This window comes from Scardinius erythrophthalmus, assembly GCF_964197995.2.
Source record: "Scardinius erythrophthalmus genome assembly, chromosome: 11".
Classification (NCBI taxonomy): domain Eukaryota; kingdom Metazoa; phylum Chordata; class Actinopteri; order Cypriniformes; family Leuciscidae; genus Scardinius; species Scardinius erythrophthalmus.
In genome coordinates this window covers 38,636,315-38,656,684 of record NC_138231.1, presented here as the reverse complement: position 1 = coordinate 38,656,684, position 20,370 = coordinate 38,636,315, and the positions used below count along the sequence as shown (strand labels likewise).

General features: G+C 38.8%; 1 protein-coding gene across 17 annotated transcripts in view; it reads left to right on the top strand.

Moving 5' to 3' along the window:
- The first annotated feature begins 3,066 nt into the window (after positions 1–3,066).
- The window catches only part of rgs6 (regulator of G protein signaling 6), a 66,032-nt gene continuing 48,728 nt past the window's right edge, over positions 3,067–20,370 (top strand). For 6 of the 17 annotated variants that reach the window (XR_014031111.1, XR_014031114.1, XR_014031115.1 and 3 more), the window contains exons 1-2: positions 3,067–3,508; positions 7,090–7,202. Coding sequence is in view for 8 of the 17 variants with exons in the window: in XM_081379102.1 (XP_081235228.1) it covers positions 7,119–7,202 (84 nt within the window). In the remaining 9 variants the exon portion in view is untranslated. Of the gene's footprint in view, positions 3,509–3,535; positions 3,645–4,053; positions 5,065–7,089; positions 7,203–20,370 lie in introns of those variants that run through there. The other 11 variants (XR_014031110.1, XR_014031113.1, XM_081379106.1 and 8 more) reach the window with 7 other exon arrangements.

Genomic DNA, 20,370 nt, shown 5'->3' with positions numbered 1-20,370 from the left:
GGGCTCCCTATAAGGCCTAGTTTACAGCATTAGCAGAGATATTTTTTTATCCTTAAGAAACTTTTAATTAACTGAATTCATTTAAAACCACTGTTTGATTACAATTTTATGTTTTCTCAAATCGTTCTGAAAGTGACTCCAACAATATTTCTCTGTGCTGTTATCGTTATAGCTGTGGTGTGGACTCTGCTATTCTTTAATATTAAGAACGATTTTTAGAACTATATCTTCATCTTTTTTATTATTATTATTACATTTTTATTTGATATGTCACATGGACATCACAATTACAATGGACGAACCATATGCATTTCCTTAAGGGTTTTAGCAAACATGCTAATTTTCAACACCTTTATATTTATCGTCCTTGGTGTGAACGGCCTTACTAGAGTCCACAGTCAGACTTTAACACTTGACTTCTATTCTTAGCTGTTCAAATAATTGGCATTTATGCAACATGTGCCCTTTCCTGCAGGTCTCTGGTAAGAAAGAACATAAATGCACTGCACATGTAACACTCTTGTGACATGTTACCTAATGCATTGCACACTGAAACATTACTTTCAAGATAGAAATGTCTCTAGTTCAGTGCAAGGAGAAAACACTTGCATCTGCAACAGATATTCACCCTGCAGCTCAACAGAAGATAATTTCTTGTCCACATGAATGGAAAAGCAGCTAATTTAGTAAGATGATGATTAGGCTACTGGAGATAGGGAAACACCTCTGTGCATTTCTTGCATCTCTCACTAGTCTAAATAATTAATCTAGCCTGGAGTGGGTGGGTTTCTGATACTGTCAATTTGTGCTGATGTTGCTATGCGCCAATGTCCATTATGACTGTATATGTGTGTACACATTCCTCTTTGAGTGAGTGGTTGGCTGAATACATTTGTGATTCAGACATGATGAGCAATTACTCCTCCCTAATGGCTTCTGACGGTATTGATTTTTGGAAAGAGAGCATTTGAGCATGTGCTAATGCATGTTTGTATCAAATTATCTGTATTTTGAATCACAGTACTGGGTAAGTTTCTTGTAGCTTGAAAACTACCAATATTTCTAGTCTCAAAGTATAGACTTGTGTGTAAATGCTGTTGTACTCAGCCATGACACTTAAAACAATGAAGGACAGAGAGCCCCAAAAATAGTGTAGGAGCTGTGTTAACACCTATAGGGCTCAGGAAGGGGCTGGCTAGGGTACTGTACGATAAAGGACACTTCCCGGCACTGATAAATAGCCCTTTCCTGGCTGTTCTCTGCAAAGTAGAGTACTTGCTATTTGGTCAAGGGTTAATTGATAACAATGGCCCTAGCTAGAAATATGCAGACTGGAAACGCAACGTTCTTGAGCAACAGCACCTCTGATGTTTTATATATCAGTTTTCTCAGAGACACAGTAACTCCAATTATATGTGTACCGGCAACCTACTCTGTGAAGTTACAAGGTGCACTTTTTCTCTCTTTCTATAAATCACTCCTTGTTGCATCATATTTAGAAGAAAACTTAACAAAAAGTAACGACCGACTCCCAGAACTCTATCAGGATTCCCTGTGGGTATGTATCGTCTCTGCTGTGCCAGAAGGCCGATTAAGAGCCAGTAGGGAAGAAAAAAAAGACAAGGGTGGTTTGGGTGTGAGAGGATGTGTGCATATGGGATAGAAGAGGGGATGCAGCAGACAAATGAAACCGTAGATTACATGAGTGGACCTGCAGGCTTCCTCAAGAACATTAGACACACTGTGTTCTCTGTGAGGTCTCTGTGGTCCAGATGTGTGACATTCTGCAGTGGATGAATACTTGTAGGGCATTTAATGATCATTTCTCCCCATTTTCTGTTTGTCTATCCATTTCAGAACCATGCGATGGAACTGAATACATGAAACATAAAATATAGACTTGTTCAGGCTCCCAGTATCATCCAGATGTGATGCCTCTATTCTTCCTCTTTCCTTTTAAAGCTATCAAATCATGAGAAGTTAAATTTTCAGATCTTTTCAGATAAAAGAGCTTGATGTACAATTAAAAAACTGTAACTTTCAGAACTTCTACCCGGTCTGAAGAGCATATAGACTTTTTTTTTTTTTCTTCAGCTTGATTAAAGTGAGTTAAGATGGCGTCCCACTAGCCGTCTTGAGATTGCTCAGTTGTGGTCAATAATTTTTCATCTGATAAAATATCTTTACTCACAGGTTTGCCAGACTCACTGATTAAGAATGACAGAATAAACTGCCTCTCTTTCCCCCGATTCCAGTTCTTGTGAAGCTCTGAAAGTCATCTGATTAAAATAAAATAAAAATTGAAAGCCATATAAATAAAATCACTAATATTTCATTATATAATACCAGATATTTTTCCTTTAAAAGCATGAAATGACTATATTTTCTCAATCTGCTTCCTTTGATGTTAGGACAGTTGCTAGCGATGGGCTTGAGACTGTGCGGTGACATCCAATCAGTGTTGCATGACGATGTTTTCCTGCGGCTCAGGAATGATCTTTTAGCTCTCCTCAGGTATTAAAATCCTATTATTTCTTAACAACTAAAGAAATATGTGATAAGGTATGTCAAACCTGGTTATTTAGGCTGTTGTTTAGCACCACACGTCCTTCTGAAGGATCCTTGGATCATTTCAATCCGACACTAAACCGTTTGAGCGGCACATTTTATGTGAAATGTCACATGTTGCAGGCTTTACAAAGAGGTTGTTCTTGAAGAATGGGGGAGTTTGAACACAAACGCAAAAACTCGCTGTTCACAGCTTGTGTGTGTGAGAGCACCAGAGCACAGTGAACAACTCTTTTCGCTCATTTCATGTGTGAAGGGACCATTTTATTCTAACAGTCTTGTTTTCGGCACAAAAAGTGCCAAAATGATATGGTCGACTTGGAATGTTAGTAAAGACAAAAATGACCCCTGTACTGTTCCTTCTTACTGGATTAGGGTTTAAGAATAAATTGATAAACTGCTAGAGCTTATTATAATTTATTCTTAAACCCTAATCCTCTTAATTTTTTAGCAAGATGTCCTAATGAGAGAAATGCAAAAATAGGAGGGGATTACTCAATTGGTATGCCTACAAAAAGCATTCTCTCACTTAATAAACATACATATTTCAGAATTGCTAGCCAGAAACTACAGAGGGAGACACTCCACCCCCAAACCCCCACCCTATGTTCTCCTCCCTCCTTGCCTCTGACACACACACTCTCACACTGAGTTTGCACACATGCCAGGATCCTCACACTGTACCTGAGCACTCCACGCAGCGACCACCCACGCTGGGATCCAGTGCGCGCGAGACACGGAAAGAGTGGAAGGAACCCAGTGCTTTCCACAGCTGCACAGCTCCAGAGTGTCTCTCTTCATCATCTTCCCCCCACCAACACCCCATCATCATCATCATCACAGTCTCTTCAAGCCAGTTAGATCATGAACCTGCTCTTTTCTGGTTGCTAAGGAGGGGAAATCGAGCTCAGAAGGAGTGGACGAGGCGGTACTTACTAAGGTAATGCGCTCTTCCAGTTATCAGTTGTGTGTGTGTGTGTGACTGGGTGTCACTGTAAACTTGTACCAATGTTCGCTCGCACTAAACGATCAATTGTCATGTCCAGCGCTGGATTCAAGTGGCTCCCGAAGTGCTGGTGAGTTTGAAGTGAATCATCCTGTCGCCTCGCGCTCCCTGCTGTGCGCGCTTGTGAGTGTGTATGTGCGCGCGCGCGCAGGAGGGAGTGAGTGCGAGCGTGTCTTTCAGTGACAGGGTTTTCTGCCTCTATATTCGGCATCGCTCTGTGGAGTGCTGTGTGAATTGGGACGGGGTTCCAGTGGGGAATTGCGCTCTGAAAGCAGCTGTTTGTCTTTTTTTTTTTTAAATCGCTGCACATGTTTGTAGTGCAATGCGGCGCTGGGAAATCATGCCCACAGTTCTACCTTTAGGTTCGCTGGTGTTGATCACAAACAGCTGTTATAAGCTCGCGCTCCTCATGTGGCCAGCGTGGAAAAGCATAATCAATTCAGGGTTACTAATAAGTCCAATGATCATTTTAGGAGACCATACTTGAGTATTTTCTAGCGCACACACTCGTGCAGGTGACACACAACACAGCAGTGAAGTGAAGTAGGCTACAGTCTGTGACGAAGAAGACGAAAAGCATGGAGCCTCTTATCCTTTCAGTCTGTCATTTTTATAGTAACAAAGACCTTTTCCAGCAGTTGTTAAGATGCAAATGATTATGTGCTTGGCATCTAAAAATAGGTCGTTTCGGGTTTAATTATTATTATTTTTTTTACGTTTTCCAGTTAGGTTTTCGTGTTGTTTTAGCTGCATTTGGGTTTCTGTGCATACAGTTTTAGGCTATTTGTGGTTGGTTGTATTTGATTATGTAAAGTAAATATGAGAATATTCTAAAATTGTGTTAATACTCAAACCTTCTCTTCGTTTGTCCGTTTAACGCTGTACGGTTGCAGCTTCAAAAAGACGCTTATTCTGTATTAGCAGTACTAAAATGCTAGGCTATTGCTGTATTATTGCTCTTGACAGGAACACGGCTGTAGATAAAGATGTGTATGTCATACCTGCTCCATTATCTGAAACTTGAAACATATCTGTTGTCTTCTCTGCAGATTCCAATTATGATTGGTCGAATAATCGCTTTATGTGCAAGTTGCACAGTGCAACCGATTCGATGCTAAAATTCCTAAAGCTAAATCCCTCGGCGTTCATAATATGACACTTAATTAGGTGGTATAATGCCCTTTTCACAAGATGTAAAATAAGTATTTGATGTCCCCAGAGTGTGTATGTGAAGTTTTAGCTCAAAATACCCCACAGATTTTAGCATGTTAAAATTGTCAATTTTTGAGGGTAAGCAAAAACGAACCGTTTTGTGTCTGTTTCTTTAAATGCAAATGAGCTGCTGCTCCCAGCACAGGGGGCGGAGCTTCAACAGCTTGCACTGAAAATGTAAATTTTTTTTAGCCTTTTATGTTCAAACCGAATTCAGACAAAGATGGAGAGACTCAAGAAGAAGTGACATGTAGAATGCAACAGGACGTTTCTGAATGGTTAGTTGATGAATTTACTTATGTGTAGTTATCTTCTAGTCATTGATTAGCATATTCTGTCTTGATGATCTATAAATCGTGTTCCGGGGGCAGGGTTTATGTAAATTTTAGGGTTGGTGATGTCACTAACCTGGGAGGAATGTCGTGTAGTCTCTACCAGCCGTTTGTTGTAGTCCTTAAAAAGAAATTTCTTTAAAAGCAAATATCCCGTTGCTTTGAACTTTGAGCATTGTAACTTTGCAGATGTTGTTTATGCTCAAACAGCAACATTACACACTAACTAAAGTTAGAAAAGTGAAATCATAATCAACCACCCCTTTAAGTGAATCTTCTGATTTAAGGTAATTAGAGGCGGCCATTACCAACGAATTTCTTAAGTACAATTCATTTCGGTATTCCAGAACAAATGTCTTTGTTTTAGATATTGAAACATATACACTACAACAGAGAACATTTTACGGAACTTTTATAATGAGCCATAGTAAAGAACGCAACTTTGACGTGCATCTGATCAACAGATAAACTGTGGATAAACTTTATCGTTCAACCGAACGGTGGTGCACCGTGCACATGCACATCCATTTCAGACATAGCTAGGCCTACACTGTTCTTTCTCATCTCCATCCATGCAATAAATGCTCGTCCTTGAAAGAACACAGATTTCTTGCTATTTACTTGAACTTTTCAGGTAATATGGCTTATTTCAGAGGTGGCCAAAATTAGAATTTAATTTAATCACAGATTAAAAGTTCTCTACGATATTCACATGCGATACCGTGCTCAGTCACTGACATGATGAATGCGTAAGAATCACGGTCACATGCTCAATTTTGAAAAACAAATGTGATCACCATTTACTTCTTTCCGTGGGTTTTTGCTAATTAATAGGCCTATTTAACCAATCAAAAATAACTTTTGACTAAACCAAACTCTTGTTTGAAAGAAGTGCAGCGTACCTTTAGACCCTCTCTGCTTGTTTGCAATGAAAGGTTAAATTAATGACTGGTTGATTGAATATGTACAGCGTTTTCTTTACTCAATAAACCCTATTATATATAAATGTTATGTGTAGGCTATTTGAGGAGCGGAAAGTTTATTATTTGCCGTGGATTCATAGCAAGTACTAAATAGTCTTATATAGCCTGTGTGTCACACTTCTGTCTTTGATAACATGAGCTTTTGGCCAAATGACAGAAAAAACTTGGGTAAGCTCCAATGAACTTTATAATCTGTAAGTTAATGAAAACGTAATGCGATGCACTTACCGCCTCAGATGCGGCCGTTGTAATGACAGACAAAACCTAGCATATCAAACACCGTAGCACACTGTACTTGTACAGCTAAAATAACTGGAAGTGAACGATACAGGAAGCCACGCAAATTTGAGTTACAAAAGGCCGCGACTGCTCTTACATTAAATATAAGGTCAAAAAAGGAGGTTTACATGAATTGTCTGCTATATTCTGAATTTTCTGAAGCCATCTGAACTTTGTGCGACTAATAGTCTGAAATTTGAGTCATAGTTTATTGAAAATTTCCCCTCCCATTGAAATCTGACACATACTGTACAAGTACAACACATAAGGAGGAGAACAAGAAATTCTTCAAGAATGTCATTGGTTCTCATGTGTATCATCAACATGTTCGAATTGAATGCATGAAAGTGAACAAGATTTGAGATCTGATTACAATAAACCCTGATGCGTGACTTTCTTTCTTTAGTTTTTATGTATGTCCAAATGTTGTTGTTTTTTTCTCACACTATGAAAGTGAATATGAACCACTGAAGCTCCAAAAGAGATAAAAAGCATCAAAAATTTGTCTATGGCTTTATTTGTTTTATTCCAAGTCTTCGATAGTATTGTGAGAAACATACTGAAATTTAAGACATTTTTCATTGAGAATATTTGCCTGTGCTTTAGCTCACTTTTACACTAACAACTGTAGATATTTCAATAATTGTCTGGCTGGCACACTGGAATTCTGTATGACTGATCTATCTTCTGTTCTGTCCTTTCCCCACAGAGACAGAAAGAGAGATCAAGAGACCAAGAATGGCTCAGGCCTCTCAGGACCAAGGTGCAGTGGGCGTGGCTGACCCAGATGACGACTCACCCAACATGATTGCTTACAGGAAGGTACTGCTGCTTTGCCTTTACATTTTATATGCTTTGGATTTGCCATCTTTAAAGTCTTGTCAGCAAGTTAATGCTTGAAAGCGTAAAAAATTTGGTCAGCAAATATATATACAATGAGGGCAAGGCAGACACACAGAGTCATGAATATTGCTCAGTACTGGATTTGAATTTGAATGAGTTTTTGTCTGTTTGCTGGTGCATTGTTATCCCTTGATATTTATTCAGCTTCTCTGTGTACAGAATATTTCATTCCCTTCCTGACCCTTTGGTCACTTTTAATAAATAGAAGTTGCCTGATCTATGTGAAAGTGTCTGCTTGGAAGCATATAGAAAACACAAAATGTTCTTTTATAATGTAAAGAATTCATGGCTGTGCATTTCTTATCCCAACTCTGGCTATTTTGGCAAACCTCTGCTCCTACATTTAAAGGTAGGATAGGCAATTTCGGAGAGGCTAGCAATAGCGAGCTACCTTTGAAAGCATAAGATCCCACCCTCCCTTCAGAACGCTCCCAAAGCCGTGCCTTCTTCAAAACACATTAACGCACACAGCAGATTCTGCAAAGCATCAGACGTGAGATGGCGTTAAATTATCTTATGTCTCAAGGCACATAACATTACAATAATAATGAACGTAAACGTGAACGTAAAAATTCATATAATTGAATATGACTGCTGCAGCTTCATTTAGGCGTTGATAGTGTTGACAGAAATGCAAAAATCCAAGTCCGAGTACGTTAACAGCTCCGGGTAGAGCGTCACGGGTTGCCATCTAGTAATTACGGTAATGACATGCATTCGGACTGAATGCAGTGATTGGACAAAAATATTTTGGTCCTGACCTGAGACTTCCACGGAAAATATATGTAAAAAATATATAAATATTTAGTTAGACCACTTCATTATTGATTACTATCAGGATGTGAAGAGAGTTTCAACCAGTATAACAAAGTGTTTATAAAAAAATGGCCTACCCTACCTTTAAAGTTATAAACGTTTCATGAGAGAAAGAGACTTACATTAATGCCAGTTTGTCGTATTCGATCATGTGGCATTTCTTTCTGTAGAAACTGTTCTTATTTACTGTACTTGCTTTCTGCTTGACCGGTTAGGCAGGGACCTCTTACAACCAAGTCTTTTATGGAAAACCAAGTGAAGCGTATTTGATGCCAAATGATTTGTTTCTATCTGAGTGGAAATAGTCAGCTCAAGTTGGCGCAGAGATATTGAGCCCAACAGCAGTGAGATTGGAGTCATTGCCAAATTGCTAGAGAACCATTGTGGTGGAGTGTGCACCTTTAAGATTAAGCGAATAAGACGCAAACAAATTTGATACTAATCACTCTTTGGAGACCCTTTGTTGAGTATATCTAAATTAAATGTTTTTGAGAAGAATCCATGGCACTGAGAAGTACACCATTGATATTACTACACTTTATAGTGTATAAAGTGTAAAAAAAGTTAAAATTGAAAATTTCGTTAATTTTAATCTCCAGTTCAAATTTCGACATTCCTTGAAACAAGACAAGTTTACTTGAAGAGAAGCAAACCATAAGTTATGTAAGGGTTAATGCCCGACGAGGTGTCCATTATCAGGTTTTAATGATAACACTGGACACCTCGAAGGGCATTAACCCGCTTATACCATGGTTACTTGCGAAAGAAAGAAATATTTAATCAATTAATAATACTTTAATGTGTTTTAGAGTAAAAATCGTGAGGGTTTTTATTTATTAAGTCGAGCGCACTATTTAATATCTCCCGTATACAGGCGTTGCCAAGCAACGTGGCCACAGCGACCCGACCGCAGCAGTTGATCAGTGAGTTTGAGCCAGCGCAATCATTTAGAACTGTCATCTGGCAAATTGACGGGACGCCTTTCCTAGGTGTCCATTATCACTTTTTAACGGACACCCTGCAGCCAATCAGAATCGAGTATTCACCCAGACCATGGTATAATAAGACTTATTTTATTTTCTGAGAATGTTGACAATACATCTAATGAGTGTATGCACTTGTTTTAAGTATAAACCTTTTAAAAACAAGTGAAAACGAACTGGAAGTCAAACCAAAAAAGACTTATTTAAAGTTTTGCAGTGTTCTCTATACATTGTTGATAATAATAGACCAGTTTTGGACTCCAATGTTTATGAATAAAAACGCAAGTATCAACAGGCTTTTTTTTTAGGCTGTACAGTTCTTTAATGTACATCAGTGGATCTTAGTACTTCTTGTTATGACATGGGGCACTTAAGATGTGGGTGTGGTGAACAAGAAGAAAAAATGTCTAGTTTTGATTACAGCTGTCAGTCGGATCGGTGTGGAACTTATATTGGATGGAGACCACTGACCTGCAATGAGATGATTTCATTGGCTGTTTGATTGATAGCTTGCCGTTCCTCTGGTCGCTTACTACCTCACAGGGATATGAGATAGGCACCAGATGGCTCACAATATGCTCTAGGCACATGGAAGAAATGCCCAGTGTCCCTAGGGCATGAGCATGAGTTCATAGTGATTGTCATTCTTCTGTGTAGAAACAAACAAACACTGTCTAGAGAGATGGCATGGAAGTCTCTCTTCTGGAAGAAAATGAGTCCACAGTCCTTTTCTCTCGCTGTGACCCATGTCGTGATGGCTGACTGTGCTCTTTTGCATACAGTTGTAGTGGATGTTGTGTCTTGGCACGCACCTCATCTGAGTTTTGTTCTGGTTTAAGAGGAGAAGAGAGCGCGTGCATGTGTAAACAGACACAATTAACCTGGATGCGCAGCGAGACAGGACTGACTTTGATGAATTTACCCATTAAGGAGAACATGCGAAGCCCTAAGGGATGAACATCATTACAATGTGTGAGAAATGCAGAGAAGGAGGATGAGATTATGGGAGAGAGTATTCACTGGCTTGTAGATACCGTTTTCATCCCAATATGTAACTCTGTCAACCTTTCTGAAGCTGACAGCAACCTCAGTGTGCTCTGTTATGGTGCATGAGCACATGCTGTGTTATTAAGGCTTGAAAAATACATTTTTCCCCAGCACACGGAATAACAGTTGTATGGGGGTAACACATTACAAGTAACGCAAATTATGTAATCAGATTACATTTTTTAAGTAACTTGTAAAGTAATGCTTTATTTTTAAATTTAAATTTACAACAAAATTATACTTTTTTTACTTTTTTACTTTACAAAAGTTACTTTGTTTTCCAATTTACTGACTGACACCTGCATGCATTGACTTAACTCACTGGCACAAAAACAGAATCAGTATTCCTCAAAATGAATAAAAACATTGAAATGCAAACACAGAATATTATGCAAACCTGCAAAAAATGAATATGTAAATAACACACACATATTTTGTTTTTAATCTCTTTAACCAATATCTTTCCTGCTGATCTTCGATGATCCAGTTCAACCATACCAAACAAAAATTACTTTTAGATGAACATCACATTTGTTTAATTTTTTAGTTTTTATTGAAGTAAGAGTGTTTAATTTTCTCTTCCTGCATCTTATTCTGCACCAATCCAGAATGACAGCACAGCTGAAAGGTTTTTATTTTATTTTATTTTTTAGCTGCACCCTCTACTGTACAGGTGTGAATTTGCATTTCCTTTAGCCTGAGGCTTATTCATTTCACTTTTGGTATGAAAGAGCCTTTACATTTGCAAAAAATATAACTTTTTTAAAATAAGTTGCAATTAGTTACTTTTTTGGGGAGTAACTTTTCTCAACACTAATGGCCACTACCAGTAGGTTGTCTTTTACTCTTATTTTTCCTGATTCTTAAAAGGCAGAGAAAATGCTTTAAAATCAAGCGTATTGACTGTATGGGGGGTTATTATTTGTTTCTGATGTAATATAATGAGACAAAATGCCTCCAGGTTAGTCTGTATCACTGACATCCACTATATCCACAAATAAGTGCAGAAATAAGTGAGAATCTAACACGCTTATCAACAATTCTGTTGGGGCAGTTGTTTTTAGAGTTGTTCTGCATTTGACTTTCTCTGGCAACCTTCAAGGCTTTATTGTAATATATAAACGTAATATTCTTTGGATCTTGTTTCTTATGACAGTTCCCAGGGCAGCTTTATCTAGCGAGATATGTGGATTTGTTTGTATGCCTCTGCAGAAACGTATCTGCCGATTCCTCCCCCAAAACAACAATTAGAATGGAAAGCTGTTCTTTTCCCATGCTATTCCTCATCTCTGGCATGTGCAAGCCAGTGCATTTAAATTTTCTTGTGAGAAATGTTGCTAAATATATATATATATATATATATATATATATATATATATATATATATATATATATATATATATATATATATATATATATATATATATATATATATATATATATAATATAATGAAAGATATACACTATCATTCAATTAATACTTTTCTTTAGCAAGGACACATTAGGTTGATCAAAAGTGTCAGTAAAGCCATTTATGTTACAAAAGATTTCTATGTAAATAAATGGACGTACTTATAATAATTAGGGAAGAGAGAGATCCTTGTAACAGTTCTGTACATTGGAATGGTGAATTAATCAGGCAGAGGGATGGATACAGAGGCATGTTTATTTCTCCTGTCACATTTCAAGTGTCACCAGCCCTGTGCTGACCTCAGATGCCCTTTAAATCACTGTCAGTTTCACTTGTCTTCCTTGGTTCTATTATCGATGTCGTTTTATGACTGAACAGTGCATGGACCTTTTAACCTTTCTTTGTATGCTCATTTTGTAATTTTGAAACGGGCATAAATTATTTAGTCAGTGGCCCGTGTAGGTTTGTTGATTGCAGCTAGATGCCGACAGAAGAGATTTCTCACTCAAGACTGCTATGGGCTCACTATGTCAGAACTGGAATAACCAACAGCGAAATAATAAATTAGCCAGACAGTATTGGAGTCTGGCTTGCTGTGGCATTTGTATCAAGTGGAGTTTTCTAGCAGAAGATAACTGACAAATATTTTACACAAGATTTATGTCTCACTTTCATGTTTACAGCTAAGGCTCAGGCAATTTTCCTGTCCGCTCATCTCAGGAAAACATGGCTGACTTGGGAACCACTGAAGCTTTGTTCATTTTGTTTTGAGGGAACTGAGCCAATGATTTGCAGGTAGCCACAGATCTGCGTGACTGTCTGAACGGAAGGAATATAACAGTGCGACCCAAGTGACTTTTGAGTAAAAAATATAAAAGTGTGACCCAAGTGACTTTTGAGTTAAAAAATATATTACATTACAAGAACACACACAAAGTTCCCAGACCAGTGAGCTAAACTCTATTACTGAACACCTATCATTTTTATTTTAGCTTTTTTGAACACCTATCATTTTTATTTTAGCTTTTTTTTATACTGTATATATATAAAAAAAAAAACATTGATAGGCCAATTTACCATCAAAAAGACTTACTGTAATGAATTAAATATTGTATGATTATGATACTCGTGAATGAAAGTAAATTATTTTCCATTCAGCAGGCACTTTTAATATTCAGAGTTATGCTAATTGGGTTGTACCAGAGATCTGGAGTTTAAGTGGTCACAGAACAGTGTGAGGATTTCAGTAAATCAGTTTTCTGGGTCAGGCCTCCTTCTTGCAACCTTTGCATTGGAAAAATTAGACAACCACCATTCCGCATTTTCATGTGGTTTTCCGCTACCGTGTCCTGTTGAGAGACCATGACAAAAACATGATGAACGTTGCTAGATCTAATCAAAGGCAACAAAGCAAATCTTTCCCAAATGATCTTTTTTTAATTACAGGTATAAAGGATGAACCAGGTGGGCAGAAATATACTTTGGGGGCTCTTGAAGCTAATTATATCAGTCAGGCCTATTATCATACCATATTCAGCTGTAATTAATTACTGTCATCCATAGTCTGCGCTACAGTGGCCATTTTTGGCTCGAATAGAAACAACGTGGTGAAAAATTTCTCTCTCCATATTTTATTTAGCATGAAAATGAAGCGAGGGTAATGATATAACGTGCGGTGTGGAAACACTAGCCGCGTTTCCACTGTGTCGGGCCAGTGCGAGCCAGGGCTTTAATCGGGCCGTGCCGGGCTAATAGCACCGGGCCTGCGTTTCCACTGTCGGGCCAGAAGCTCCACAGCGCTTCACTAAAACACGCCCGTAACACGCCTCTCTGGAACAACGTCACACTAACCCATCATTTCACCAACAAATGGAAGTTTTATCAGAAAACTAATCAGAAATCACTGGAAACAGCGTTGAAAACAAACATGATAAAAGCGGCCGTTTGCTGGCATTTTTGTTGTTTACTTGAATATTTAAAAACCCAAGCATCGATGTTTTACCACAGGTTTACAATAAAAAGTGATACATTGATCATAATGAATTAATTTATGTCAAAACTGCACATTAGTCACTCAGAAATAAATTACCGTTAGGTCTATTTCACAAAAGAAAGAGGACACACTTACTTCTTCAGTCGCGTCTGTTTCTGTTTATCTGGTAGTTACAGGACATGTTTACATCACATTTAGAAAGAATGATAATTTCTACAATTATATGCCACACCAAAAATACGACCTGAGGAGCTTTAGCACTCTCTCGACTCCCATACAGATATTTTCAGTCAGAGAAACAGAGGAGCTCCCGAAAAAAAAGTTGCTTTATTTTATAATAGTCCGGTATAAAGAGACGAGACGTAGGCTACTGACAGATAAAATAAAAACATGACTGTGATGGCCTTTATGATTGGTCTGATTTCTTCAAGCGTTCACTATGTTTTTTTACTATGTGTATCTTCAAGCGTTTACTATGTTTACTAGTAATGGTTTAGCGCGCATAGTCTTTTGCATCACAAACAGAAGGCATTCAAACATTTTAAAAGTCTTTAATGCTGACAGAATCATCCGGCGCTGCCGTCTCCCGACTCAGGTGAACTCCGCCTCTGTTCGTAACCACTCCTCTAGTCCGAGCTGGCCTGCTTTGGCCCAAGGTATTCGACGGGCCAGAAATCCTGGCCGTTGGCCCCGAGTAAGCCCCAATCAAGCCCCGGAAGTGACAGTGGAAACGTGACTGGCCCTGGCACGCACTAGCACGGCCCGGCCCTGGCCTGACAGTGGAAACGCGGCTACTGAAGAATAGCTATGCGTTCTGGTACTGTAGTAGATGGACAGATGCATTGAGATGACTTATTATAAAACAGCACAGCAGTACAGTAACTTAATATGCTCCTCATTACCACTTCACACAAGCAGACGGAAAGGACTGGTGCCCCATAATTGCTTTGTTCTTGTGTTTTTGCTTATGTGTGTGAGCAGGTTTGTCCTTGAGTGTTTGTGTGAATTCTGACAGCTCTGTTAATTATTTCTTTCAAGCTCTGTTGAACTTATTTGGGCAAGTATTTCTTTGGGTGGATTTCTTATTTGTGGTATTTTCTACACTTAACCTAGACTGGGAAACACATTCTTCTATCCTGCTTCTGTTACAAATTTGCGGGGACCAATCACAAACTGGCTTATCCACCTGGCGCGCTATTGGTGGGTTTAATCCAATCCAATTCCTTTTTACCTCTCAACGATGCTCAATGGCTCCTTTAGTTTAGCAAACAAATCGCTCAAGTGGGTGTAAACACCACTCACTTTCATGTTTTTTTTTTTTTTTTGCACAACCTACAAAAATCGCTGAATGCCTGTCGCTTCGCTTAAGCTTGTAATGGTGATAGCCAGTTTACATTTAACCAATTAGTTTATGACAGATAATAGAGTTCGCCATCCTTCAAATGAACAGCATTTTGCCTCTGCACATAAAATAATCTGCAAATATTGTTTTGTGCTTGACACAATCAGTTTATGTTTCCCTCTTTATCGTCAGATGCTGCATCCAGCTAAAGGCTCCTGTCTGGCTTTTGGGACTAGCGAGCACATGCATGAGTCTGGTATTGAAATAGAATGCTGAATTTGTACACAATTTGTTGAACGTGATTTGGGGAAGTGGCAGGGATTTGGATGCACTTTCAGATATTCCCTTGCACTGTTTTAGGGGTGTTCAAGGAAGTCACTGTACTGAATTAAACCCTTGAGTAAGCAATTATACAGTTTCATTTGAGGTCAGAGGAAGGTCTTATGTTTGATCCTTACTGTTTTGGGCGTGTTAGCTCCTGTCTTCATCCCCAAATGGCTATATTTCAGGGCTTTAGCAGCTCTGGCAATGTTTTTCTCACCCTTTGATTGTTTGTTTGCACACAAAAAGAGTAATTTAGTTATTGATCTGCTGGGCTTTGAAGGGCTGTCATGACATGATGATGTATCCCGGCAGAACGCTCCAGGGCATTCAGGATGGGGGTGGAGCTAGCATCCTAATTTCTGTTTTACAATATATGTGGATTGGCTGGAATAGACGAGGTGCATTACTTTATAATTCCTCATATGAATATTTATAAAAATCAAATCAATTATTGTACCATATTAAAGGGGTCCTATTATGCTTTTTCACTTTTTCTACTTTAGTTAGTCTGTAATGTTGCTGTTTGAGCATAAAAAAAGATCTGGAAGGTCACAAAGCTCAAAGTCCACTCCAAAGGAAGATATTTAATTTATCAGAATCCCCTTTTCAAGAACTACAACGAACGACTTGTTTGGACTGCAACAAGATTTTTGTGAATCTTATGAAGTCACAATGTTACTCATTTAAATAATCTCCGCCCACGGAATATGCAAAAAAAGTGCGAGGCCTGGCTGAGCTGCATAAAAGAAGACAATGTTGTGGCTATGTCGAAGAGATGCTGTTTTATCCACCCCTTTTCCAAAACTCATTTGTTTGACCTTCCTAAGGCTGACGAACTTAGAGTGGTTAACATTTATTTTCAACACTGTCCCTGAACATTTATAATCTGTGTGCTGCACATTTTATAGAGAACAGCTTGTTTTCTGAATTTCTAAGCTCTCGCTTTTCCCAACAATTGCCAATCACAACACACTGGGCCAGCTAACCAATCACAGCACATTTTGTATTCCGGAAAGAAGGGCTTTATCGAAATCGGCGTGTTCAAGCCAGACTGGGGAAAGGGGAGTTATAATGTAAAATATGTGAAAAGTAATGAGTTTTTTGAACAATCAAGCGTGAAAACATATTCTAGGACACCCCAAAAACAAAATCAAGACTTCATAAAAGGGCATAATAGGAAACTTTTTCACCTAATAGGCTAGCTATCAAAATTAAAGGATAGTCCACGTCATTTTTTTACTCACCCTCATGTTGTTCTAAACCGGCACGATTCTCTTTGTTCTGTGGAACATAAGTAGATATTTTGAAGAATCTTTGAGGAATATAATTGACTTCTAGCCTGGCTAACGTCAGACCTCTTCTCATTGAGACGTGGTCTGGGAACCACATGTTCATTTTCTCGTATTTGAGGCGTGGTTTACGAATGCCCAGAGCCGTTTATTGGGCGCTACGAATGTCTATCAAATGCGCCTGTACGTAGCTCATAGCCAATCGGTTCAATTATACCAGATGACGTATGTAGAGCGGCAGAAATTCGACGAGGAAGAAGACGATATAAACTTGCGTTCTAAACTACTTAGAACACTATCTAAGGCTGCATTGAAAGGTAACTTCGCATCTGCTGCCATGTTGGATCCATAGATATAAACAAACTCCTTCGGTGTCTTGCATAGACGTCGTCATCGTCTTGCTGCTCCCTCCTCGTTCTGTGATTGGTTCCCTTTTTGAGGGGAAAATCTGGTCCATGGTGTCCAGGCTGCCTAGCAGCGTGAATAAAATTGCGCTGCGCGCAAGGCAGCATGGGGAAACCCAGGCTAATTGACTTCCATTATATTGACAAAAAATACAATTGAAGTCAATAGGTGGATATGACTTCATGCAGCACTGCACAGACTGATCGGCGAGATTTGCCGCTTAAAAAGAAATGCCAATCGGTCTGCACACCGCTGAATGAAGTCGAACACAGCTATGGGAACTGAAACTGGTGACCAACATTCTTTAATTTCCATATGTGGACCATCCCTTTAATTTCACTATGAGATTAGAATCAGCATCCTCGGTTGTTGTGGTGCTTAGGCTTGGAATAAGAACAGATGCTGATATTGTTGCACCACGCGGTTTTGTCTGGACAATCCGCTATTGGGCTACATTAGCATAAGGATGTATGAAGGTTATTGAATGCTGAAACAATCACATCATTTGCAGTTAAAAAGAGCCAGAGCCCTACTTTCCAAGGTGTTATTTCACAAGCATAATGAAGGCGGCCATTTCAAAGGCAGCCATTCTATGAAAATGGCATGAAGACCTATTTATATTATGGGTGTGCACAGACCACTTCTTGTGAATCCGTTATGAGCCGAGCCAAGCCTCACGCATTAGGCGTAAAGATTTGGATTGAAGGCTCCTCGGAACAATAGAAAGATACACCTGTACCTTTAATTCAGCTTCTCAAAAGAGCACCTGGTTCTTAATTTATCTAACGGTTTATTGTCTAAAAAGATAGCACACACACACATTTTCTTAAAGGTTAGGCAATGAATCTCACCAAACAGCATGTCTCAGCACTCAGCAGATATTTGATGTGTAGAGTTGGTATCATTTTGAAATATAGGCTACACAGTAATGTAAACTGTTCAGTAAATGTATTCTGATTGGTTACTAGAGTGTTTCTAGGGGGTTTCTTAGGTGTTCAGAGTATAAAATGTATTTTTTTGATGGAATTCTCTAGGACTTTTTTCATGCTTACCAGTCTCCTAGCAAAACTGTCCCAAGACTAAACTGTGTTATTGGGTAATGAAGAGGTTTTCTTGCTATTGATTTTATTTTTTTTGTAATTGAGATCCATGACTTTGTAGAGAGACTGAAGAGGTTGGTCAGGTCAAAAAACTGGCAACAGGTGCCATTCATTAGACCATTATTAATAAATGTGAACTTTACCCAGACTACATTCCTGCTCGTCAAAGACACTAGCAGGAAGCCACTGTTGGTTTTTGAAATCAACCCAAACACATCCCTCCCTTCATTGCTCCGCAGTGCATGGGTGGATGTCTCTCTATCATAGCTGAAGTGCAGCAAAATAATGCTTTGTGAAAAATAAAGCGAAGATGACAAACAAATGACAAGGAAGCAAAAAAATCAACATACAGTACAAGAGTATATGAAGAGTTCAGATGCAAAAGCCTCTAAGTGCCATCTGAAATCTTCTTCTAGAATGATCATTTTTATCAAGCTCGTATATTTAAGTTCAATAATTTCACTTAAATGGCAATGTAAATTACCTATTAATTGTCATTTAAGTGAAATTACTTAACTTATATATACAAGCTTTATAAAAATGATCATTCTAGAAGAAAATTTCAGATGGCACTTAGAAGCTTTTGCATCTGAACTCTTCATATACAAACTAGTTTGTTGTTAGCGCGCTCGAGCTGCCGTTTGGACTTTGAGCCGAGCGGATAAATGGTCCGTGTGGCGTGCGGTTCAAATGAGTTTCGTTCCGCTTTTGGCGCATAAACATTATCGAACATTTATCGACCTCTTGATATAGTTTTATCGCGAAAAATTATATCGCGATAATTATCGTTTTATCGCCCAGCCCTAAATGGACACGCCCCCTACTGCTGATTGGCTACAAGTTTGTTGTAGTGCTCAGTCCGATCCACTTTCAACAGTGTTTTTAAAATGTCCGCTTACTGCACCTTTAATGGATACTTCAAAACCTTTCGCTCTAATACCAACTTCACACATTTCTGGTCTGGTTTGGAGGTGTTTTTTGCATAACTAGATGCTTACAGTACCTCAATCCTTTCTTCCCTCAGCTCTTCTCAGTAGGTCAGGTGTCACATGTGGGGTAATCTTTGGCTCAAGAGTGAGGAAGATTAATATTAAATCTGTTTGTTAATGTAAAATTACCTCACATTTGAATGCCAAATACTACAGTAATTCATTCTGATTCTCACACAGCTTTTTAGTTATGAGCAGTAGAGGCCGAATAAGCTAGATAAGAAAGTGCTGTGAAAGTAAACTAGTGAGTCCCACATGTCAGTGATGTAGTTCAGTCTACTTTATTTTGCTGTTTGCTCTTAGAATAATACATTGTATAAATTAGATGTTCTGTTACCAGAACAAATAAAGCCGAAAACAGTAAATAGTGAGCAGTAATTTGCATGATTTATACACGTGGTGGTGCATGCTGGGAAAAACGGTGTCCAGTTTTTTCCCCCATGGGATTATATGACAGTTTAAAAATAGATCTTAATGTCAAAAGGTTGGTAACCCCTCTTCTTGGTTCTTGTGAATGAGCCTTTAGGGTACAACTCATTTAGGCCTGTGAAATTACATCTTGTAACCTCAGTGAGGAATTGCAGATGAGCCTTGGTCTTTTTTTGTTGTGGCTGATTGACGCAGAGGATCTTTGTTCCCATAAGTCATGTAGACGGATTGATGATGTGTTGCAGTCAGTGTATTGGCTGTGAGCGAAATGCTTCTCTTATCTAACAGAAACTCAAAGCCTCAGTGATCCAGAATGCAGTACCCTTGATTATGAATGTCTCTTCTGACATCACACTCCCTTTTAAGTGTTTCAACTGGCAGACACCGATAAGGCCCGTTGCTATTTGAATTGGTGAGCTGCTGCAATCAAGTCCCAATGGGCTGCTCTTCTTTTTAAATATGGACGAAAAGGTGAAACAGGGAGCAGAAAATGGGGATATAGGTGAAGAGGATTGATAGTGACATTTGATGTTGTATTTATTAAAGGCGAGGCTATCTGAACAGCATTTAGCATTGAAGGATTAGCATAGCTATAATGAAACCCTTGCCCTTGGCATTTTAACCATCCACACTAAGTCACAGCCTGCACCTCGATGGCATTCTGTATGCCAGCCACCTGGGACCTTCCTGTTTAATACAAGAAAAAAAGCAGTAACCTCAGTTTACATTAGTTTTATTCTCTTCTGAAATCAAACCTATTTGAGCTCCCTGTGTAACAGTGCATTTAATCCAGGTTGGTTCAACATGGTCAGAGCACCGCTTTACTGCACTGTCTTACATAGTCACGCCGCAGAGACAAGTGTTGTAATCACAAAGAAAGTGCCAGAAAGCCAGGCTGGGTGATGGATAAATAATTGAAGTGTGGGATGGCAGGATTAGAGGGTGGCATTGAAGGGCGC